The sequence below is a fragment of the Zonotrichia leucophrys genome, chromosome 1A (assembly GCF_028769735.1).
Source record: "Zonotrichia leucophrys gambelii isolate GWCS_2022_RI chromosome 1A, RI_Zleu_2.0, whole genome shotgun sequence".
In the NCBI taxonomy this organism is placed as follows: Eukaryota; Metazoa; Chordata; class Aves; order Passeriformes; family Passerellidae; genus Zonotrichia; species Zonotrichia leucophrys.
The window spans coordinates 5,084,053-5,109,746 of NC_088170.1; the positions used below are offsets into that span (position 1 = coordinate 5,084,053).

Genomic DNA, 25,694 nt, shown 5'->3' on the forward strand with positions numbered 1-25,694 from the left:
AACTGATAGATGATGGTAGGAATATTTCAGGGTCCATTCTATTAACAAAAATTTTGTCTTGATTTTTAAGGCATGGTTCCAAGAACAATTAAACAGATGGTGGTGACGAACTTATTCTTGACTTCAGTAATGTTGCCAATCACTGCCCACTCTCAAACCATTTGCTTTTGGGGAAAGGGGTCTGGAGGGGCTTTTTCATTTTGTTGGGGGTTTTGTTGTTGCATATTTTGTGGTTATTTTATTTTAGAATAAAATAGTTTTAGCAGTTCCCTCCTCAGCTGAATTCCACTGGTTAAGCTGAAAAAAGGCCATGTGAAGTCATTGCTTTGCATTGACATGTCTCTGAGTAGGGTTCTTTCTCCTTTAACAACTGGCTTGGTTGTTTTTTAGGGGATTTTTTTGTAGCTTGCTTGTGCATATGTAATATTTTAAACATTTGAGATAATGGAAATACCAAGTCATCCTTTTCCCTGTCTTTGTTAACAGTTCTCCAAATGAGTGGATCAGGAGCTTTATCAGCCTTTAAATGAAAGAACAATTGTCTGATAATTTACAAGGCAGGGCCTTTTCAGAGCTTTTTAGGAATTTAGGTTAAGCTCATAGCAAGATACACATTTTTGTTGTTTGAAAAACTCTTACCTTGCTTTAATTTATTGACATTTTTATGCCTGAGGAATCATTAAAATTTTGACTTCTCTTTAAAATCTAGAAATACCAGGATTTAGCCAGAGAGAAATTTCCATTATTTAGAAACAAATACATTTACCTAATACATATTTTGTATTGTGCAGCTTTGCACAATGTTGAGAGGCAAGAGGCCTAAAAATTCCAGTCCTGTTGATGAGCCATATTTCTATCAATGTGGTATAACAGGATACAATGGAAATATTTTTGTAGTGTTTTGGGTTTAAGTATCTAAAGAGCAAAATTTTGTGTTTGAAAGAGTTTAAAGCCTGCTTAGAGCTAAAAGAACTTTAGGACTCCTAAACTAGGAAATACCAGAGTTAAGGCTGGTTGTGCAATCTCTCTGTTTATGGACTTTTAGATTGTGTGGTTTTCTTCTTTTGCAATAAGGACTTTGTTTCAGCTATCAAACACTTGGAGTGGTGCTCACATCGAGGGGCTACTCAGTATTCTGGTTTTTCCTCATTACTCATGCATGGCCTTTGTTATATGCCACTGGAGTTCTGCACTAGAGTCAGAATTATTGAGTTTTCATGTTGTTTTCTCCAATAATCATCACTATAAAGCTGGCAACTCATGAACAAACAGAACTGTCTTACCTTGCTCAGATTATAAATATTATTCTTCCCATTTCATAAACTGAGATCCTAGGGCAGAGCAGTTACAATTAGAATGGAGTGCCTGACTTTAATTACTCAAGCCAAATTTTTTCCAAGGTATTTATTATTCATATGTTCAAAAAAATTTCTTACAGACTTGGATTGGGGTGATTGGTGTTTTTTCAGGCCACACACTCAAGTCTTGCACCCAGGTCCAGGATCTCAACTCAGCCACCGAGAAATGAAGCAGTGCAGCCACTTCAGATAACATTTCACAGCTTGTGTATCATTGCATAACATCTCTGGGATGGAATTCAGCTTTCCAGGATAGTGTGCAGCTGTCTGTGCTCAGGTTTTTTTATATTTCTCCCTTGTTGCAGTCCTAAACATAGCAATGTAAAGGTGTCTGCCTGCCTTGCAAGACATGGATATAGAAATTTCTTTTTAACACAGCCAAGTGTGGATTTACATATTCAGGAGCAAGAGTCTAGACTATACATAGACCAAAATACTTTAAGCATGGAATCAAGAATAAACACAAATTTGAGACTTGGTGTTTATTTATTTATTTTTAATACCAGCAAGTATAAAACAGAACCTAGGTACAGGGGAATCTCTAGTCAGTAGTTATTTCTGGATCCATTTTATGCAGTCTGTGGAGGAGTAGCTTAAAAATCACATGTTGCAGGTACACTGAAACAAAAGCTTTCATAATGGAAATGTCTATCCAGAAGACAAAAATCTAATCGCTGGAATAATGAAGAGGAAAAAAAGTAATCCCAGAAAATGCCTTTCTTTTTAATAGAATACTTAACACGAATGATTGAGGTTGATAAGAAATTCTGTATCATCGTAATAACTAAATTAATGTTTCAAATATTGAGAGGTTGGAAATTGTTGTCTATAATTCTGGAAGATAGCAGCTGTCAGCTTTTGCATATAAATAGCATCAAGTGTTCTAGTGTTTGTGAGGACAGGAGAAATCCATGGCCAAAAAAATGAAAATTGTAAGGCGGAAGCTTTCGAATTGGCTCTGAAGTCGTGATTTCAAACTTAAATAGTGCCCTTCCTGAAATTCAGTCACTGAGCTATTCAAGGAGCTTCACAGATTTGGGTAAAAATTTTCAGTTTTGATTTATGAGTGGCCTGCCTTTTAGAAATTCTAAAAATTCTAAAGACTGATACCCTTAATAATTAATAATTTCAGTCAGTTTATTTCAGTAATTTATTTAGCATCCCATTCAATGTTAATTGGATCTTCTTGATTTCATAGCTGCATTATGTCATAGTTTTGTGTAATCTTGTTAACAACATGGTAATTGTGGCACTTTTTTTCTTTTTAATGTCATCAATTCATTACTTGACTTTGATTTTTTTTTTCTGTTTTTTACAATCTCTTCTTACATAACTTTATAGTTGAGGCTGGGCCTAAAGTGCCTTAATATTTCCTCTTCTGTTTGGCAGTGGAAAAATTTGCTTTGTGTCTCTGATGTTTTGTGATTCATTTTTAACATGAACATGAAATTACCACTCTACACATGATACTTAGATGTGAAATTCTATTTTGTCAAACAGTCTGACAGAGTGGGAAGGCAGATAAAAGTAATCTGTTTATGTTTAATCCTGATAAAGCAGGCAGTGTTTTCATGCTGGTAGAAAGCTTGCAGTGAATTTGTATTGTGTGTCTGTGAGTGTGCCAGGTTCCCAGACAATCACAGGTTGTTATCAGCTTAGGTTCTCATTCTGGTTGTGGGGTTTTATGTGTTGCCACACACATAAGAAGTTTTTTTTTTCATTTTGTCTTCATCACTAATCAAGATGGAGGCCATCAATACTCATTGTTACCACTACTATCTACGCTTTTTTCTCTTAAATACAGATGACAGGAGAATATAGTGAATTTCTGCCATGGTTACTTCAGGTATCTCAGATTTCCACAAGTTGCTGTGTTCTCACTGGTCCCTCACTCTCACCTGCATAAAAGAGTTCAGGGTGTGTTGTGCTGCCACAAGCTCAGGGATTGTTTCTCAGTGAATTTCAAGTGTCCATCTCCTCTGGACAGATGGGAGCAGTGTGGAAGGAAGAAAAGTAGAACTGTCCACTTCTGAAAGATTTCACCCCTGACTGGGTGAGCTCTAAGCTCACAGGATGTTGGGCTTTGCTCTTACCTTGCTTTCAGCTGTGCTTCCTAATTTGGGTTGGAAATAACCATTTAACCAAGGGGAGAAATAAATGTGGGTGGGTTTGAAATTCAGCCAAACTCAAGGCTAAAGGTCTCTGGATCTGCAGTATCCTGACTTAAAACTGGAGTTGAGGTGGGATATGTTGTTGGATGGTGGTGTGGTTTGGTTTGGTGGCACAGACCCAGTGCCCTTGTTCTGTGACCCAAAGAGGTTTGTATTTGTTGCAACTGTATTTCAGAATATTAGTTGTAGCTCTGTAAAATCTGAAATCTGTCATTGTTCTGGTTATCAGTTTACTTGTGTTTGTCTCTGATTTGAGGTAAATCAGCAGCAGAAGCCAGCCAGTGTGAGCCTTGCAGCTTCTAATGGCCAGGAGCAGTTTGGCATTTCCAAGGGACTGTCAGCTCTCAGATTTATCAGATATTCATCGATAGTCTGTGACATGTCTGCTCTGTTGGCCAAAGGTGAAGCTGTCCAACCTGTGCTGCATAATTGATGGTGCCACCAGCTGTGGCAGACGTAAAAGAAATTTGGGAAGATGGAGCAGATGGCCAAAATTTCATCAATACTTTTCTCCATTGGAGATTCTTTTATAAAGAATGAGAATCTTGATTAAAACAAATTTGGTTTGTCTGGAATTCTCAGTCTGCTTGCTGTGCTGTTGCATTGAGGAATATGGAGTTCCTTGTGCTTTGGACAAATGTTTCAAATGTGTTCCATCAGAAGGATGTGGAATTTTGCATAACAGGTCAGCGTTCTGGAACCCTATGAGTTGTTCACACACTTTTCTACAGGCCCACAGTTTATTATTGAACACCCATTGGAACAAGCTAGGATATTAATGTGGATTTGAAATGCATATTTTAATATTTCTGTTAAAAAAACCTGAGATTACTTGTGCAGTTCAGCTCTTAAGTTGCACATTTGTAGAACCACTGGTGCATATTATGTTACTTGCCTTTTTTAGGTGAATAATAGAAATCATCACACTTCTCAATAATCATCAAAAGGACAGTATGTATTTTAAAAGGTAATTTTTGTATGCCTACAGGATGTTTGATTTGTGAGATATTTTAGACTTTTTGCCAATGTGATGTGTATTAAATAGCTGGGACCATTTTTAGTTGTATGGAAGACAACACACAGCTTTAAATTTGGGGAGAATGGAGAAAATAATATACTTGTGTCTTGCAAGCAGCTGTACATTCATTTTCTTTCCAAACATTAACAAAGCCAAGGTACACTTCATATGCCACAGGTTTGGCTCTGTGGAATTGAAGGAGTTATTGCTTTTGGACTCTCCTAATATTAGAAATTATTACATCATCAGGGTCAGTGTTGCAATTGTTTTTGAACAGGTGCTCAACCCATGTCAAATGAAATGTTGGAAGACATGGCAGGAACTGCCAATTCCTGGTGAGGTTAAGAGACAGCTCTTGCCTGCAGTAGGGCAGGGAGGGAAGGAGGAGGAAACCCAGGATCTCCTGCAGAAAACAATGGGCACAATTACAGCAAATCTCCAGGGAGGCAGAGATGCTCTGTAAGATAAACCTGAACGTTCTTTGAAAACCAAACAGATTTTCCTCCTTCCATATGCATGCAATGCTCCCTGCAGCATGCTGGTAGTGGAGCCAAATGGATATGACATAAAATAAAGCACAGAGAAAAAGATTTTAAAGAAAAACCCTCACTGGTTTAGTGTTCTGAAGAAAAGGATCAAATACCTTTGCCTTAATTGAGTATTTAAGAGCTTGTAATCTGAATGCTTAGAGATGTGCCTTTGATCTTTTTTGATTTTATAGGATCTGAGGTGTCATTTTGTGTTTCTGGATGGGGAAAGCACAAGATGAAAATAAATTTGAAGATTCATTTGCAGGTCACATTTAAATATCTACCAGGAAGAGTTGCTGTTTGAGAAGATGCTCACAGTTTGTGTTTGATGTGCATTTACAGTGTCCATATATGGGATTTGGTTTTATGATAAAGAAGAATGCCAAAGAATTGCAGAGCTCATGAAAAAGTAAGTGATGGGTAAATTTTTTAATGTATGTTTTCTGGTGCATACATGCACATTTTATGTTTTTAGGATTATAATGCCTTTCTGCTTTAAACTTACAAACTTTGTTGCAAGTGTCAAGCCTGCATTTCATAAAATCATAAATAAGTCACTGTATTGCAGTAATTTTTCCTAATTTGTAGTGCAGCTCTCCAGCTACATCAGAGTGTACCAGTTGATATGATTTATTTCCTGATGACTCAGAGACCTATTTTGAAGAATTGTATTCTTTGGGGGTTTAATATATCTTTCAGTTTGGGAAGATTTTATTTTTTAATATTGTTATCTTTCTTTTTTTTTCCTTATATTAATGTAAGTGCAGGATATCATGAGGGCATGCTGTATTAATACAATTTCTGTGGGGTTTGTCCTGTTTGTACAGCATGGCTGAATCCCTGTTTCCTCATTTCTTAGCAATAGATTCAAAATTCACTTTGTTTTTGGCATTTAAAGCAAGACTTCAATTAGCTTTAAAGTCATTGCTTTCATGCACATAAAAATGTGTTTTTCTAAATGTTAAACTTTAATTTTGCAGTGCAGCCAGAGGTGAAGATTTCACACAGAACTGTGTTCTCAGCTGTATTTTAACCTAAGAATGTCATACAGCTTTTTTCAATATCACTCTTCTCGTGTCCAGGATAGACAGGCCTCATTTTTCTGTATTGTTTGCAGGGACCCTTTTTTTTAGGACTGTGTCCTGCAGGTTTTCATGTTTGCTTGGAGAACAAGGGAGCTGAAGTCATACAGATTTTATCAACATATGCAATCTACATTTTTTAGAGCTATAATGTGGAGGATGTTGTAAAGGGGCTGGGTAGGACCAGGCAGGGATTGGCTGTTCCAGCTGCCTGTGGTATATAGGATTAGACACACCAGATAGGATTTGTGATAAAATACTGGATGGGAAGGTTGCCATCTTTCCTCCATATATCCTTTTTGTGAAGAAATACCTGCTGCTTTTCATTTTGCAGTGACAGAACAGTGTGAAATGCAGACTGGGACAGTGGTGGGGTTCTGTTCAGTGGGGTTTGTTGGTTTTGCTGTATATCCTACAGCTCTAAAATGAGTCAGCTGTGACCCAAGAAATAATTGATGGGCATGAATTTCCAGAAATAAACAATGAACCCTAGGAAAGCCAGGTTTTTGACAGCTCATTTTAGTTAACTAGCTCAAGTTTCAGTTGGTGGTGATTAGGTGCTCTCAAACTGGTAATTTACTACAATAAAACCTAGTTTTCAGAGGATTCATGCAAATGTAAACCATGTGTAGTGGTTTATAATAGCAGTATTTCATATAGATAAAAAATACCCTGTTGCTCAGCCAATTGGCTGTGTGTTTTAATTCTCAGCATTCTACAATAATAATAAAACAGCTGGGGCAGGAAATTGGTCATTTGCTAGCACTTAATGCCTGATTTGTGTGTGTGTTTGCCATCCTCCACCACCAGCAGAACTGAATAACACTATAAATTCCTGCTCCTTCTGGGTATAGAAATTGTGACTCAGTTATGGAAATTTTATTCTATGGTCTAGTGTAGTCAAGATTGGAGAAAATTAATCTCGTGTCAAATTATGATTTTATAGAGATCTTTTAATAGCGATTTTTTTACTGCACATTTTAATGTAGATGGAGAAAGACAAATATTTGAGTTTCAATTAAGTATTGTACAGTGACTGTGGTTAAATTTTTATGTTTTATTTGTGCTTTTTTTCTCATATATCCTCCACCTTTCAGCCTAACTCAGCAGGAACAATTCAAAGCACAGCAGGGCACAGGAACAGGGGTGTCCCCCATGATCATGAATTCTGCTAATAACAAAGAAGTGGATATCTTGAGGATGCTTACCAAGGCCAAAGATGAGTATACCAAGGTGAGACTTGCTCCCATTTTACAGTGTGAAACATAAAAGGTTTGATTTTGGGTTTGGAATAGTTGTACTCAGGGGAATTTTGGACAGTGTTCTCTCTCATTTTGTGTAAAAATTCCAGAGAAATGAGTGCTGTCAATAACAAGTTCTGTCAGGAGAATGTGGATATGATTAATTGTTGAATAGCAGAGGCTCAGAGCAGTATAAATTACCTTTATCTGACCCTTAGAGCTCTTGTGGCTATTGAGGAGCACCTGCAAGCTGTGCCCTCTTTCTGGGTGAAGTATTTACCTGCTGGTAGTTTCTGTGCTTTGCACAAAGGACTTGGTTCAGGAGACTTTTGGCAGTGGAGTTACTGCTTTTAATTGTGGTTGTTAGCTCCTTTCAGGCACTAATGGAAGGAAATGAAAAGGTTGAAATGTTGTATGATTTCAGCCCGTGTGCTGCTTTGGTCTTCTGAGGCTTCTAAATAAAGAAGTAACTAATGGACTAATAATGTTCTCTATTATTGAGCAATCAAAAACGTTTTACTTTGGGGAATAAAAATCTAATAATTTTAACTATCTATATATAAGCTACAAATTGTTACAGAGCCTGCAGGTTCCTGCTGCTGTTTCCTGTATTGCTTATGTGCTGTCATGCAATAATAGAGCTCCTCAGTGTTCCATAAGAGTCTGGCAATGTACATACATCTTAACTTTTATATCTTTACATTTCTTGTGTTTATTTTTCTGAAATGTAGCTACTAATAAAATCCTCAGAAAGATGATGGCAAACTGTTTTGAGCTAGGGTGAAATGGAGCCTAAATTTTGATTGTGTAGAGTTTCTGTTGAAGCTTGGGGGCTTTGTATTTTCTATAGTAGAGATTTAATATATTATAGTGGACAAATACTTCCAAAACTTGGTATTTTTCCCATCTTTTAATACTGAATCATTATCTAATCTTGGCATCGGAGAATATGATTTGAGATGTTCTGAAATGTTTAAAGGGTTTTCATTAGATAACCTTAAAAATACTGCAGATGGAAAACTGGAAAATATTAGGCTGTCTTCAGATTCTGTGAAAAGAGGGTGATAAATCTAAAAGATGTTACCTTCCATTTCTGCATTAGCACACAGGAAACAAGACAAAGGAGAGGAAATTCTCTTGTTTAAATAATAGCTTTTAGGACTCTTTTCCCTTTAGAATCTTTTGCAGATTTGCTTCTTACTTTATCTTTAATCTTTCTGCATTTAAGGGACTGCCAAGGACATAAAAAATAACATAAAAACTTCCTCCTCATCTGGGACATGAGTGCTATGAATGCCTGACCTCTCATGAACAGGATGTGTATGATTTCTTGTATTGCTAGTAATATAAATTTCTAAAGAGTGTGATAAATAAAAGGCAATGACAACCATTTTTCTATTTAATGTCAATATGTTTCAGAGCAGTCGTGGGTTTTGACTGGTTTATGACATCTACTTTCTTGTCAGTGTATGTTTTATTACTTACAGTCTGATGTGCTGAAATTAGTTATGAAATATGTTGTTCTCTTCTTTGAATTGTGTTTATTCAGTGAAGAGTGTTTTAAAGCGTTGGAAGCTGCAGAATCAGTTCAAGAGCGTCAATTTTCAAAATTTTAAGGAATTTTACTCAATTTTTAAGAGTGTAACTCATTTTGAAGTTCCTTGTTCCCAAATTATGTTATACATTTGGAGATTACATTACATGCAAAATAAAACACACAGCTTTCTCTTCCTTTTTGAACTGATGGAGCTTTAAGTTGCCAAACCACTGAATTATTTTTTTAGATCTACTTCTTACACACTTGCCTTCTCTTGACCTCTGGTAGGAAAAAGCTGGCCTCACTGACAGCCAGGGAGAAACCAGCTGAAGAGTTGCAAGGGTAGAGAACAAATCATGACAAAATGGGTTTGTCCTTTCCCTTTGTGCCTTGTCCTGAGCTGCACAGTTCTCTCCCAGCATTTACCATTTCCAGCTTCATACTGTACAGGTGGAGTATGGATCTCACAACACAGAGCTCTTGTTTGCTTTGAATATCTCTGACTCTACCAAACTTGCCAAAACCCCCTCAGTGATTTTTCTTGCTTTTTTGATCCACATGGACCATATGCATCTAAGTTTTGTTGCAGTGTTGCTGAGCCTTTCTTTGACTTGATCTTAGACCCTTTTGTTACTTAGCAATCTTTGGTAGCAGCAGAGCTTTGAACAGGACCCCTGACTAAAGGACAGAGCTGTGAGCAAGGTGTAGGAATTGCCAGGTGTTCTCTGGCTCTCTCACTACAGAGCATGGTGGGGTTTCTTTCATGCTGCTGTTTGCTATTATTTGTTGATAATAGCATCTGATATCTTCTTGTCTACCTGGCAATTGCTTAAAATGCCATGCTAGTGCTCCCAGCTTCCTCACCAGCAAGGCTGTGCTCCCTATCTGCCAAAATGGCTTTAAATTCTGAGCTCCAATAGTTACAGATGCCTCTGGAATCATCACAGGCTTCTTTTCTCCTCCATGTGCTTCTGTGTTTGACAGCAACCTACTAGCCTTGTTATCGAGTCCCAGCAATGACACCAAGTCAGGTCAATGTCATTCTGGTGTGTGCTGATGCTCATTTGGCTGAGGAATTTGGTCTAAAATATGCTCATGCAGTGATGACTCTGTTAAACACTTCTGCTTCTCACCTCATTTTTATAGGCTTAGTGCTGTGATTATGCAGGGTATGACAGTGGAATCTAAGGTACTTAAGGTTTCTGAGGAATTCAGCCTATTAAAATATCCTGAGGAAATAAGGGTATTATTTAAATTCTGCAGCACTCACTGGGAAATATTCAAGAGGATGTTATCTGTGGTGTTAAAGAAAAAATTTCTGTGCTTTTTGCCCAACAGGTTGGGCTGAAAAATAGCAATGAGAAGATACATTGAAGAAAAGTCAGAACCATTAGAAAGAGAACTGTTTGGGGGGAAAAAAACCCCAGCTATTTAATCTTACTGAAATGCAGTTTTGGTCCATGTAGGGTCTGTCCAATCTGACAAACAAGTGAAAGTGTTGAGGATCTACTAAAGCCCCTTAAGTCCCCACAAGAACTCCAGTTCTGGTTTCCTGGGCAGCCCTGGAACCAGCATGTCTTTGTTTATTTGTGTGTTGTCAGAAATGGGTGAAGTAATCAGCTTTGTATATTTGAGAGTGGGGTTAGAATTAATAGAAGAATTAATAGAATTAACTTCTTATTAAATAATTATTTTAAAAATCTTTTCAGTTTCTTGGTTTCAACTGTATCAAGTGACAATGACTTCAAAGAGACTGTCTTCTTTTCTACTGACAGTAGAGTTCCATGTATACCCAATGCTTTTTAGTTTAATTGACTATATTCTTATGTATAGCATCTTATTCACATTTTCCTTTTCTATTTACTACTTCTCTTTCACAAAGCATTTTGTGTTTTTTCTCTGAATTAAGTCACGCCCTTCTCTCTCCACATGACATTTTTTGTCCCTGATCACTTTTAGTAATCTGTCTCTGACCATCTTTTTCATAATAAGAAATCCTCCTGATTCTACAAATGAAATCTTTAATTATTTTTCTGTACGTGTATATGCATCCTACCAGTTCCTACCATGTGAAGATTTATGTAAAAGAGTTAAGAGTTATTATTCTACTTGTTGACAAAAACATTTTAAATTATCTTTATGGGCCCATTAATCCTTTTAGCTGCCTGTTGCATGCAGGAAAAGCATCTCTGTTGCTTGGTTTTTAAGGTGCTTTTTAAAGTATTTTATGTTTTTGAAGTGCAGGAAAAGCAGAAGGCCAAAAAGAGAGCTGAGATTTAAATTAGAGGGAAATCTTGGAATCAAGTGTTCAGTTTTACATATGTCTTGTGGTTTTAGAAAATTAGGTTGCAGTTGCTGTAGTTCTTCTAATAGGATAATACTTCATCATCAGTGCTGCAGTTAGTATTTTGGTTATTGAATACCTGGTTATGTCTGTATTTTACTGTGGTTGGGAACTGGGGAGAAATCCATTGTCACACATGCTAAGAAACCCTTTTTTTGTGTTGCAGTGTAAGACCTGCTCAGAGCCAAAACAAATAACCAGTTCCTCTGCAATCTACAGCAACCCCAACCTGATCAAACCCATTCCAGTGAAGCCGAGTGAGACCCAGCAGCAGCGAATCTCCCAGCAGGGCAAGGTAAAATCTGGGCTGTTTTCTGGCTGTCTCTGCTGCTCTGAGCAACAGCAACATTGCTTTGAGGTCACTGCAAGAATCTGAGATGGAACCACTGTAAGGAAGGATTTTAAAGCACAACTGAGCTGGTTTGTGAAAGCTCCCTAACCCCCACTGTGTGATGTGGAAACACACAAACTACAGACACACTGTGCTGATGCAACAAAGAAATATTGGTCTTGCAAATTTCAGGGCATGTTTTGATCACAAGCTGATCTAGTCAATTGCTGGACCACACTTTTTGTGCGGTTTTGTTTGGGTTTTTTTGCATTTTTTGTTTGATTTTCTTTTTCCCCAGTGGAAATCATTGAAATAAAGAAAAGTCTTTTCATGTATCTTCAAGCCAAATCACAGTGCAAAATCCTAAAAATTGAATTCAGCTGTGACCAGCAGATGCACAAGAAGTGGCTCTACTTCATACACAGGCAGATTTCTGTCTCTTACTAATATTGTACTGATGGCTGCAAAAGAAGATGCTCTTTCATGTTATTTAAAGCAAAGCCACTGCTATGTCTCAGATTTGCTGATTTTCTCCCACATTAGCAGCTTGACAACAGTCTTCTTGCCCTTCCTATGTGACAAAACTATTAAAAATCCTCTTGGGGAAAAAAAGAGCATAGCAGCTTTCTCAGCTTTTCATTGAATTCTGCTGGCTAAATATTGTCACCACTTAATGGAATGTGGTGATGTTTGCAGGGGTCCCAGGACAAGGGAAGAGATGAGAATCTTGACTCCATGTTTCAGAAGGCTGATTTATGATATATATTTTATTTATAGATGTTACATGACTTGTAAGGGTCTCCAGGGATGAAGAGATAGACGAGAATCTTGCTTCATGATCAGAAGGCTGGATTTATGAATTTATTATATATAATACATTAAGACTATACTAATAGGAATAGAGAGAAAAGTTCAGAAGCTGCTAAGCTAAGAATAGAATAGGAATCTCATAACAAGAGAGCTCTCTGTGAATCTGTCCCCGAGCTTGGTCCTGTGATTGGCCCTTAATTGTAAACGTGGAACAACCACAGGTGCACCTACTGCATTCCACATCAGCAGATAATGATTGTTTTCCTTCTCTTTCTGGGGCCTCAGCTTCCCAGAAGAGGAAAACTCCTAAAGAAAGGATTTTCCGCAAAAGATCTCTGTGACATATAGATATATATTTTATGATATATATTATTTTAAAAGAAAATGGTATATTAAAATAATAGAAGAAAGGATTTCATCAGGAGGCTTTGAAAGGAAAGGAATAGAATGATGATAAAATCTTGTGACTGACCAGAGAGTCTGAGCCAGCTGGACTGTGATTGGCCATTAATTAAAAACAACCACATGAGACCAATCACAGATGCACCTGTTGTTTTCCACAGCAGCAGATAATCATTGTGAAATTTTGTTTCTGAGGCCTCTCAGCTTCTTAGGAGAAAAAATCCTAACGAAAGGATATTTCATAAAATATGTCTGTAACAATGTAACTCCTGCAGGAGGAAGCTGTGCTCACTCTTTTCCTTTGTCCCCTGGCAGAACGCGGATCCCGAACCGCAGCACTTATCCCTGACGGCGCTCTTTGGCAAACAGGACAGGGCAGAGGGCTCGGAAGCGCTCAGCAAGCAGCCCCAGGAGAGCGTCCCGGCGAGGCAGGGCGTGGTTCGCTCGCTGTCCTACGAGGAGCCCAGCCGGCACTCCCCCGGCGCCGAGAAGCAGCTGTGCCCCGCCATCCAGAAGCTGATGGTGCGGGGCACCGAGCTGCAGCCGCTGGCCGAGCTCCCCGAGAGCCGCCTGGGTGAGAACGGCGGCGTCCCCCCCGTCGGGGACACCCTCACGGGCCTCTTCCAGCCCGCGGCTGCCCACGGCATGGCCGCGGCCCACGGAGCTCAGGATGCTGCTGGCGCTCAGAGCCTCCTGCAGAAATTGCAGAGTCAGTCAGGATCGGTGGCTAAGATGGAGCCCAGTGCCGCAGGAGCTGTGAACTCGACGGCTGCCGTGTTCGGCAGGACTCCTGCTCCCGTTGGAGCGCCTGCGGCACCAGCAAACAGCATGAGCCAGCCCCCTCTGGTGTATTTCAATGGGTCCCTACCAGGCCAGACTTTAGAGGCTCAGACGCTTGGGAAAGAGCAACCCAAACTCCCCAGACAGCCACTTCCTCTCTCTGGCAATCAAGCAGCCAATTCTGGGGTGATTTCACCTCAAGAATTATTGAAAAAACTCCAGATAGTGCAACAAGAACAGCAGCTCCATGTATCCAGCAGACCAACGTTGGCAGCTAAATTTCCAGTTGTTACCCAGAACACCAACACCCTGAAACCACTGGATTCCTGGATAGAAAAGGCTCCAGGCACAGAAAAACAGAACACTCTCTTCCAGGTAAATGGGGGACTTCATAAATAAATACAAATGCAGCAGTCTTTTAAATTTGATGTTTTCTGTGGCCAAAAAACAGAGCGTTCTCTTCCAGGTAAATGGGGAACTTCATCATAAATAAATACAAATCCAGCAGTCTTTTAATTTTGATGTTTTCTGAAGTCAGAAAACAGAGCACTCTCTTCCAGGTAAATGGGGAACTTCATAAATAAATACAAATCCAGCAGTCTTTTAAACCTGATGTTTTCTGAGGTTAGGCTTGGCTTGGTTGTCCTGCTGCATGTTGTACATGATTCATTTTGCAGGTGATATTTTCCCAGCATTAAGTTCTGAGTTACCAAGATGTGCTGCTGTAAATCCTGAAGGCCACATCTCTTACACATCAATGATGACCCGAAATACTGCACTGCTGGGTTGTCCCAGAGCCCCTTTGAAAAGTCACCCAGTTTTCACTTGCCATACTTGGGCTGTTATGTGTAATTGCTTGCTACTGAGTGTAATATTTTGGCTTTAACAATTATTTTCTGCAAAATTAGTCATAACTTCCTTTGTGTAAATGTGCATTCTTTTCTATGCCAGTTGCTAAGGATATTTAAAAGGTCCCTTGTTTTCTAACAGCAGCTTTTAGAATTATTTGTATATTGGTCAGTTAGTTATCTTATATCACACCTGCTACTTCCAGATATTCATTAGCTATTTTTCTTTAATTTTCTCTGTATTGTTTTGAAAAAAGGTCTTGTGCCTGAATGACATAAAAAAAAAATTGTTTATTTTGATCCCAGAAGTCAAATTAGTGTCTTAAAAAATTCAGGAGATGTTAAGAGACTGTATCTCTCTGATGAGTACATTCTTATCTTCTTCAGAAAAGCAACATGTGCAATTACAAAATGTCCCATCCAAAACAACTACTGTCTTTAACAACTTCATTTTCAGTAGGATTTTCTACACTAGAATGTCTTTACATGTCCTGTCTGGGAATGCATCTAAGCCCTTTTCAGCTTCCTTTTTTGGGGATAGGCTGTGGGGTACTGGAGTCTGAAATATTCCCCTTTCCAGTGTGAAGTTGAAAAGCTGCTTTTCTATTGTGGCTATTCCATTATTGTATTTCTGTTCTCTTTTTTATTTCTCTTTTCTTTTTTTCTCTTTTATTCTATTTTTCTAATTCTGTCAAACCTGATTGGAAGACTACAGGATATTTCAAGATGCTAGAAAGTTCCTCTATACATGAAGAGTCTGAAAGAGTTCATTTAATAATAAAAGAGCCACATCTGTCACTAAGTTTGTGACAGGTCAAGTTTTCTAATTCCATGAGAGAAGTGGGAGGAATATTAATTTGATACAGCAAATAGCCATCATTATTTTTGTTCTTTTAATTAATGCAGTAGGATCTGAATCTGTATGAAAGAGTTTTTTGGGGATTAGTCATTGAAATTATTCAGAATCAGTTGCTTGCAGATGGTAACTTTGACTTTCCGGTGGAGAGCTAAAGAATAAAAGGAGGATCCAAAGTCAAACAAATTGATTTGTTTTCACTGGCAATGGAACTTGCCTGCTTTAAATGTAAGAAATTGTGTGATTCACTGGTACAAGTACTGATAGCATGAGGGAGGACATAATGGAGGTAAAAGGGAAATGAGGCAAGTCCAGGCTCTACACTGTAAGTCAGTATGCATGAATAAAAAATAAGGTAATATGCTGATATATTTTTCAGATGAAAAATCCCTACAGATGTTGCTATGGCAAATGACTTTAATTTTGTATGTATGAAAAAGACAGTGGTGCCAGTATTAATTGCAATATGGAAAGGCAATTCCTGAGGTCTGGTCTAATGCAATTGCAGCACTTTGACTGCTTGAGTATGGATAGAACAGAAAAGTCTTCTCTGGAACAAGGCTCATTCACTGTGATTATTGCTGCAAGTTTGCCTTAAAAAAGGCAGCAACTGAGATTCTCAGTCTTCCTTTGCAGGGCTGTGAGCAGAACAAGGAGGCTGAGGCTGCTGAGGAGGCTTCCCAGGCTGCCACAGCTGCTATCAACACAAGATTAGATGCATTAAATTTGGAGATTTAGTGCATAGACTAAAAATGATAATGAAAGTGCCACTAATTATTGCTTAGGACACCTAAAGCTCTGCAGTCTGGGAGGAATGGCCTCTTTCACGTGCAGCAGATTGCACAAAAGCAAAAGCAGGGAGGCTAAAATTGAAGGAAGGACTCTGTTCCTTTGGAAGCCATGAATTAGCCACCCAAAACATGCCTGCTTTTGAAAAACAACCTGGAAGATAAAAACCAACTTTTAAAACCAACATTAATCTTTTTATAATATTATCCTTGCAGTAGACCAGAGGCTTCAAGTGCTGCCATGCCTGCAGAGTAGATATTTGAGTGAAATTGAATTGGCACAAATATATCTGCACATGCTCATGCAAAATTGATCAAAGCAGATTCTGACAACAAGTGCAGCAAAAGGTTTGTTCTCTGTAATTATTTGTCTTTTGGTATTGCCTCTCCTACTATGCTTCAGCATACAGAAAAAGCAAAAGTCTGACAGGAATAGAGAGATATCTGAGCAGTGTCTGTTGTTGGAAAAATCAGATTAAAGGAACACCCTAAATCCATCAGCAGCACTAAGAAAATGTAAGCAATAGTCCTTTCCACAACTGACACATTACAAGTCCAAGTTTAAATTGGCTTCTGCTGCAACTCCATATGGTACAAGAACTGTGATCTCCCACATGAAGAGACCAGTTACCAAAAAAATGGGAAAAGAAAAAAAAAAAGGGAAAAAAGCAAAATCCAAAGAATAATACTTGGAAGCATTCAGCCTGGTGTGGTGCCAGCCGTGTTTTGTGAAATATTCCTTATGCAGACAGTGAGTAACGTGTGCTTAAAGGACAATAAAAAAGCATTAATCTACAGTGGGCTTTTAGGGGTATATTTAGTGTTGGGGATGTGTTATCCTGACTACAGGTACATGCATGCTTAAGTGTTTATGTTAATCACAATTATGGTTTTAAAAGTGCTTACAACAACCCAGACACAAATTTATCATTTCTTCAGAAGACCACATGTCTCACAGCTCGTTTTTCATATTTCTTGGAGCATTTTTCCATCAAGAATGTATTTTGTACATAGTGTTACATTTTCTGAGTATGTGCATGAAACCCCAGTGTGTGTGGTGTGAGCATCACAGCACTGCTTCTCTGTTGTCCTGACTGCAGTTTCAGCAATTTTATAATGCAAATAGGTGCATTAAACTTGTTTCAAAAAGTCATTTTGGCTTCTGTAGCTAAACATCAATTAAAATATTCTAAATTAAACTTGAAAGACAAAGCAATGTTAGCGTTGTAGCCAGCTTTGTTTTAATTAACTGCCTTTAAATTCCTGAACCATTCTTAGAATTATGTTCTGAGTTTTAAGCAGTGCCTCTGAAAACTGCTTAGGCCCACAGCACACACTGGGTGCTGAAGTTCCACTTGCTCCACCTGGGAATTCTGTTTATATAGGAAGCCACAGCAGGTGCCAGCTTGCATTGCAGGAGACCCAGTGGTGATCTGTGAGTTTGGTATCATCCAGCTGCCAACAGCCACACAGAGCACCAGTCTGACATCTTGGGGAGCATTTGGGCTTCAGTTATTCTGCACATTTTTTTGTTCTTTGCTGCACAGCTGATGGCAGACTCCTACTCTGTTATTAGTGACTCAGAGATTTAAGTGTTGACCTGACAGCTGGAGATAATGGAGGAAGAAGCAGCTCGGTTTCTGTGGGTAAGAAGTTGATCAACAGAATTTTGGAAGGGCTGTTATGAGTGGTGAGAAGTTACTCAAAGCTAAAAGATTGGTCCAAAGGCTACAGAGGATTTACAGTGCCTTCTGCAAAAGCATGGTGTTACAGGAGTTGCACTGGTAGTGCCAAGCTCAGCATCCTGTTTTCTGGTGGGTGTCAGTTGTCCCACTGACTCAAGGTGATCTGAGCTGAATCTCAAATGAAAATTTTACTTTATTTTCAAAACAAACCCCAGACAATTCATGTTTTTTATGTAAAGGTTTGTTCAATGGCAGAAGCTTTGAGCTTGAGCTGTTAGCAAAAAATACATTGTAATATTGAGGACAGACATAAATGCTCTGCACTAAAAAAAGACACATAAACTCTATTCTTCTTCTGACAGAGTGTTTGAAATTGTGCATGACCTGTGGATGTTGGCTGTGTCACCAGCAGATGGCAATATTGCTCATTCCATACAGTTTCCATATGCTTGGCATGTCCTACCTAACAGACCCTTCTATCCAGAGAAGACAAAGCATTCTTCATGAGTCTCTTAAACCACAACATGTGTTTGTCAGGAGGAACTGTGTATTATTAAGGGCACAGTTTGTCTCAGGTTTTGTTTGTTTGCCTTGGGCAAATGAGAAAAATGTCTTCAGATTTGGAAGGCTGTGTTATCTGAGTCTGCTGTAGATTAAGCTCTGTTAGTGGGACACTGCATCTCCTCCAGCTGCTCCCAACCTTCCCTTTGCTGGAGGTTTCTGCCCTTGTAAAGCAGTTTTGTATATGCATTCTTGAAATCACATTAGGAAGAATCATCTTGTTTAAGCAAGCCCTGCCAATTTTGCAGGGGTAAATGAAAGAGAAGTTGCTGCAGCAGCGTGGATGAGGAGAGCAGAAGCATTGGGATGAGTGTCTGGGGGTAGCTGGTGTTCTACAGGCAGGACAAGATCTGTGCAGAGTCTGGAGGTCTCACTCTGCAGAGGGATGTCACTTTGGACTCACACGAGTTTTCTTCTAAAATGAATGTTGTTTTTCAAGCATAGGTGTGCAAACCTTCAGTCAGTTTGTGATACCTCTGTTCAGTCAGGGGCTTGGACAAGACCTGGTCATTGCTGTTTTGATTGCATTCTGTGGGGTTGGAAGAAAGCTGCAGTCTAGAGTTTTGTAGTACTGTGTGTTTGAGAAACAGACACAATATTTACCTAACTGGGTAAATATTGAGAGGGAAAAAAGCAAGACTTTTGTGTTAGGTGTATATTGCATGCTTTCTTTCCTGACCTTTCTGCTTCCTTAAATTTTCCATAAAACAGCATGAAATCTCAGTCCTCTTTGTTTCTCTTTCTCTTTGTATCATGGTCTCAAAAAAATTGTTCAGAAATGTCTTGGGCAGAACAATGATAACTAGGAGAGAGACAAGCTACAAAAATATAACTGTTCTTTAATGCTCATCTGTGTGGCTTTGCATACCTAGGAGATCAACCTCAGTTCTATTTTCTTAACCTTAATTTTTCTTCAAAATTGAAATGTAATCCAGGACACAGAGTGAAGTGATCCAGTAGCCTTTCACCTTAATATGGGAGCAATAAATCATGCTCCAGTCCAAAAGGGAGGAGCTTTGCTGAGCTTGTATCAATTCCTATGTACTTTTAAAAGATTGGATACTTGCATAGCAAGAAGATGGCTGATTAGGATAAGATTTATTACTGGAATTACCTGGAGTGAGATCTGATGTCTGCAAGCTGAATGAATTAACTTTCTGTTATGTTGTATATTACATCTGATAGTATTTGCTAATCCTGCATGATTTACAGTTCCAAGATTCACTGCAAAACTTGAGGGTGAAAATTATTTGGCAGATGTGCAGATTAGTGTGGTTAGGATACTGAGGGAACTGCTGCAGCTCCAAGGTTCTCTTTGAGGGCTACTTTGATTTTCTCAATGGTGTGTTAGTTTGTGTGTCTGTTCTGTTTCTGGCAGTGCCATGAGCTCACTATGGATCTTTAGCTAAATCACTGAATCTATGGTTTTGTTTTCTCTCTCCTTAAGTAAAATGGGAAGGTAAAATACACACACAAATATATTTATAAAGTAATTTGAAGTTATAATGGGAAAATACTTTCTAGTATTAGGTACAGGGATATTGTATTTGTGGGGTGCCCAGATGATGGAGGGAATGATGAATCTGACTCCATCTTCTTAGAAGGCTAATTTATTATTTTATGATACTATATTAAATAAAAGAACATTATACTAAACTATACTAAAGAATACAGAAAGGATACTTACAGAAGGCTAAAAAGATAATAATGAAAACTTGTGACTCTTTCCAGAGCTGTGACACAGCTTGACCCTGACTGGCCAATAAGTCAAAACAATTCACATGAAACCAATGCAACAATCATCTGTGGGTAAACAATCTCCAAACACATTCCACATGAGCACAACACAGGAGAAGCAAATCAGATAATTCTTGTTTTCCTTTTTCTCTGAGGCTTCTCATCTTCCAGGAGCAAAATCCTGGGCAAAGGGATTGTTCCAGAAAGTATGACAGTCACACAGGGGTTAGTCTTGAACAGTGATATTTGCATGTCTCATGTTCTCAAAGATTAAACTTCCTGACTTGTAGTCCCTGCGTGGAAGATTTTACTGCTGCATTCTCTAAGTGCTGATATTTAATAGTAGTCCAATTCCTGCAATAAAATGCTGTTGTCCTAAGATCATTTGCCTACCAGATAGATTTATAACGCTTGAATCCATGTCTGCAACCTCAAATTGGGTGGAAGACCTTTTCATCTGGAAGTAGATCCTAGAGGTGGTGTTGAGCTGGAGTTGTCCATCACAGTGTTGATCTCCAGTGCCCACTGCTCATCTCTGCATTCTCACCCTCTCCATTCCCGCAGAATTAAGCAGACAGCTTTACCTGACGCCCGTGTTTTTATCTGCCCAGGTGATCTCCCCGCAGCGCATCCCCGCCACGGCGAGCCCCACGCTGCTGATGTCGCCCATGGTGTTCGCTCAGCCCACGCCCGCCGCGCCCAAAGCTGCCGAGAGCGGCCGCGTGGGCAGCGGCGAGCCCGGCTCGGGCAGCCTGCTGCTGCCCCTGCCCGCCGCCGAGGCCGCCGTGCCCTGCGGCGCCTCCATCTCCAAGGTGCAGCTGCAGGAAACGCTGCTGCACCTCATCCAGGTACCGTGCCCGCAGCGCTGCCGCTGCAAATGCTGCTGCCCGCTCTGAGACAGGCACCCTGTACTTGTTGGGGCTGTCTAAATTCTGACTGCACCTCATCCAGATACCGCCCGCAGCGCTGCCGCTGCAATCGCTGCTGCCCGCTCTGAGACAGGCACCCTGTACTTGTTGGGGCTGTCTAAATGCTGAGTTTAATTCTGAAATTAAATAAATGTTGGAAGTTGGGCTGCTTGTGCCAGGCTCTCCTTGCACGCTGCGTTTTGATTAATGCATCTGATCTGGGGTTCAGGGAAGGTGATAAATTTGGTGGGAGAGAACAAAGATGACTGAAAGCTTTGTAAGGTCAGCCTCTGAGCCAGAGAGACATCTATTATATTTTTAGCCAAGGGTAAATAATGGGTGATTATCCTAGCTGCCAAATATTTCAGAGATGTGTGTTAGCAGTAAGAGGAATTCAGATGGGAGATTAAAATTGCAGGATGAGTGTGAGCAACTTTAAAATATGGGCTAGGTAACATGAATGTATGTTAATTCAATTTAGCATTTGAAATAGAAAATTACGTGAGATAAAATTCCTTTTGCTGCAGTTTTTCAGGTTTAATTGTCACAAAGCATTAACAATGTTATGTATAAGGTGATTATTTACTGCTTTGGCATGATGCATAATAATGATTTTTTTTTCCCTTAACTTGCTGTGTGAGTAATATCTGAAAAGTAAAAGTTGAGGGGAGATTACATAACTAGAAACCTGGCTGCAGAACACAAAGGGCAGAGAAATGGCCAGTTTGTAGGTCAAAACTACATGCCTGTATGGTTTTGAAATAAAATTAAAACTCATTATTTTAAGTTACTTAAAATGCTATTTAAGTTACAAATTCAGAAAATAAATAGTATCTTTAACAAGCTGGAGGGCTTTCTCATTTTTCCCTGTACTTTTATTTTGGGATTAAAAAAATATCACATTATCTTGCCTTTACATACTTTGGGTGTCTGGATACTATTAAAACCATACATGAAGTTAAAGAGGAAAAACTGGTCAAGGAAAATCGGGGTTTACCCTCTGTAACTTTGTACTTGTAAAATATATATTTAACTCTGCTATTCTTGGTGGTAGTTAGGATTAACTGAGTTACCTTGAAATTATTCACTGCCAATTTGTTAGCTGTCATTTTCCATTATATAAAACTACAATCTTGGATGCACCTAATTTTCCTTAAATATTATCTTGATTGTAATTATCCTCATATGTTTATGTGAGCTACTTATAACATTCTTTCTTGATGTGGGCTGACTCATTCTTGCAAAATGTTCTTCAGAAGGCAAAAGTTTAGCATCAGAGCAAAAGGAGCAGCATCCCTTAGGGAGCATTAAGCCTAAAAGAGCTAAACAAGATGCAAGGATTTCCCCAGGTAGGATTTTGGTGTAGGATCACAATCCAGAGTGTTTCATTATTCCTTCAGACATGCTTGGAATCATCCCTGACCTGATAGAGGACACAACTTAAGGAAGTCCCTAGGTAAATGAGGGCAAAGAAGAGAAATAGGGCTGTAATTTCAGTGTTGTCACTGAGTTATTATGCAACAATCCTGGACTCAAATGCACTGAGTTTAGAAAATCTTCTTTGTGTGTACTCATTGCTGAGGTGCAGTCATGGGAAATAAAACAGATCTTCAGTGAAGGAAAGGGCTTTGAAAGAGTAAGATTAAAAAGTGTCAGGTCCATAAGATGGAATAACCTTCTAATCTCTTTACTCCAGTTATCCTGCTAACAATTACCTGTTTTGTTTTTCAGAACGATGACAACTTCTTGAACATTATTTATGAAGCATATCTCTTCAGTGTGAGGAAGGCAGCAATGAAAAAGCCTATGTGAAAGATCATCTCTTAAATAAATTTCCTGAACTCCAGGAAGAAGATTTTGGAGTTTTCAAGTATGATTATGTTTGAAGAAATGAATGGTCTTAGGCATTTTGCATACACTTAGATTTTCCTTGTTGGCAAACACGTGCTGTACTGATATAAAAGTGAGCAGAAATGGATTGTGCCTTGAGTGAGGGGAGCATCACAACGCTGAAGAATTATTCACAAAATAGCTTAAATTATTTTTCTTACCCTGGTCCATGCTTAGAGTTGTTTTCCCGGCCTAAGGAGTCAGTTCTCAGGATCCAGTTTCCTTTTTCACTCGCGGTGGTTCCTCCTTGCCGAGGTGTTTGTCCCTGCTTTTCCCTGAGCCGTCCCTCACCACATGGTGGCAATGTTGGACTATTTTTAGGAACATCAAAATCCGCCTGAAATCCTGGAAAAGGAGCTTTTCGGCAAGACTGATCGTCGTACTTAGCTGTCTGCAAGGCAATTTAGAAGAAGTGTCATGACTTCCCCCAAAATTTTTGTAGGAAAATCTTTTTCTATTTTGACAAGAATATTTTTAGCTAGATGTAGAAATGGGATTCTGCAGGTGTTCGAGGAATTGGGGTGGGTTGGGGTGGGTTTGTGAATGTACTTGGCTGTCACAGAACTCTGGGGTGACACTGGATGCATCTTTCTATTATTCCAGGTCCAATCTGCATAATTATTAGCAATGTGAAAATTTCTTAAGGGAAATGCTACCTGGTGTAAATTTTTTTTAAGTGTGTTCCTGGAGCACAGTAATTCCATTGATCCATTTCTAAAGAAAATAAAAATGGATAATCCCTCCAATGTGCTGATTTCATTTTATTGCACCATGGGCTATATATTTCGTTTGTATGACTCGAAAATGTTTTTACACTTGGCAGAAGATACATGAGGTTTTAAATCCACTAGAATAAATGATTGAAAGGATTTTTATGTATATTTTTATTAGCATCTGCTGCTGGAGTGCCAGTTTACTACAGTTTAGGAATCCACAGTTGTTGCTGAGGAGGCATTTCTTCTGTGGGTGCAGAGAACCCAAACTGTAATCCATGAACGATTATTCAATCTTCTTCACTGTGGGCTTTGATGTAGGCACAACTCAGCCTCATCTGTGAAGGTTCTTCAGTGTCAGTTTGGCTGCAGGTTTCAATTACTTTAAGGTAATTGAATTGAATAATTACAGAGTTGTAATGAGTCAAAGAGTTGCTCTTGCCCCATGCAGGGGTAGGGGGGATTTGCTGCCATTTCTTGGGAAAAGCTCTAAATACATAGGGAAAAAAAAGTCAAGAGGTACTTTCTTTATTCACATAAGCAAATAACCCCAAGAAACTGCTGGAGTTTCCCTACACTAATTAACTGATAGACAAAAAATCACCCTCTGGTTGCATATTGTTAGTTTATGATTCTTGCAGATTCAGTGAAATGAATGTGTTGAGCAGATACCAGGAAAAGCAGACTTTAAAGATAGCAAATTCTAATCCTGTAGCCTTTATAATTGATGGGATTCTACTGAGTTAATTGGTATTATTTCAGAATGAACTGGTGTGGAAGATATTGCAGTCTACACAACAGAGTTTGAAACTAAATACATGCGTAATTGGTGTCTGTGATGTTGGATTATCTGAGAGTGCAATTTAAAGATGATGAGGACACATAGTTAAGACCTCGTTTGACATGTAAAACTTCTGTAATTAGTGGGTAAAAATAATCCTTAAGCATCTCAAGCTGCCTGGATAATAGATTTTCTAGTTATGGGGCAAATATTTTATTTATAAAAAGGTGAGTAGAAGTTTTAAAAACATTCTTATTTATTACTTGTCAGAGCAATTTACAGAAATCAAAGGCATATTTTTTACAACATCTGTTAACTCTGGCTGCTTACAAAAACTGTAGTATTGGCATTATGCTTGACAAGCTGAGGCTTATCTTAAAGCAGACAAGGATTGAGGTAATTCAGGGTTTCTTTTCACTGCCCTCTCTTCTGATTACATCTACACCAAGTAATGCTGGCAGAATTGGATTTCTCTCACTGTGTTGCACTGTAAGGGATCTCTGGGATTATTCAGAAGGCATAAACTTCCTTTTGTGGAGTGAAGCAAAGTTGTTGCTAAAGAATGGAGGTGCTGTTCTAAAGTCTGTCCTGTTTACCAAGAACAGCAGTGGTAAGAAGATGGAACAAGCTCAGAAACAAACCCTGAGTTTTATGAAATGAGCAGAAAAGGAAAAGTAGTGAGAGAAATCTGTGGAGAGATGAAGCCAAGCTTCTTGTCCAGGTTTCCATCTCAGAGGACAGGATCTGCTTTTTCAGGTGCGTTTGAGAACTGGAGACTGAGCTTGGGGTCATACTGGAGTGTACAACTGACCCATGTCCCTTTCTGCTGCAGACTGAAGTACCCAGAAAAGGCTTTATCCAGAAATACAGTTGGAATGTCATGGAAACCTGGAGGATTCTCATGGAATTCTGAAAACTTCACCTCTGCCTTTTAGCATTTTGTGTTTTTAGCAGCTCTGTATCAGCTGGGAGTGTCTCTATGCAGCCAGGTCTGTGCATGATACCAAAAAGGGTGTTTTGGGTATCAAATATGGTGAATTTGATATCAAATTTGGTGAATATGAATGAACCACCTCTGAATATGGTGGTTGCAAATATTTAGATTCCTCCATTTTCTTTATTTTTTTTTTTTTATGACACTGTTAGAACTATGAGCTCTTAGGCTAACAAGGCCTTGTGAGAAGAAAAGACTGCAGCAGTTTAGAATTGCCTTTCATTGGGGATGTTTTGTTTTTTCTTTATCTGAATATGGAAAAAAAGAGAGCAAGTAGAAAATCAAAAAGTAATAAGGATCACATTAACTCTACTTTAGGTTATTTCACA

The 25,694-nt window shown here is 38.9% G+C and overlaps 1 protein-coding gene across 6 annotated transcripts in view; it reads left to right on the top strand.

Annotated features, from left to right (window-relative positions):
* The window catches only part of DCP1B (decapping mRNA 1B), a 45,554-nt gene extending 22,142 nt beyond the window's left edge, over positions 1–23,412 (top strand). For all 6 annotated transcript variants that reach the window (XM_064735935.1, XM_064735943.1, XM_064735960.1 and 3 more), the window contains 6 exons: positions 5,420–5,486; positions 7,257–7,392; positions 11,448–11,576; positions 13,140–13,979; positions 20,691–20,927; positions 22,719–23,412. In XM_064735935.1, coding sequence (XP_064592005.1) covers positions 5,420–5,486; positions 7,257–7,392; positions 11,448–11,576; positions 13,140–13,979; positions 20,691–20,927; positions 22,719–22,799 — 1,490 coding nt within the window. In that variant the 3' untranslated portion in view covers positions 22,800–23,412. The remainder of the gene's footprint in view (positions 1–5,419; positions 5,487–7,256; positions 7,393–11,447; positions 11,577–13,139; positions 13,980–20,690; positions 20,928–22,718) is intronic.
* Positions 23,413–25,694: the final 2,282 nt, after the last annotated feature.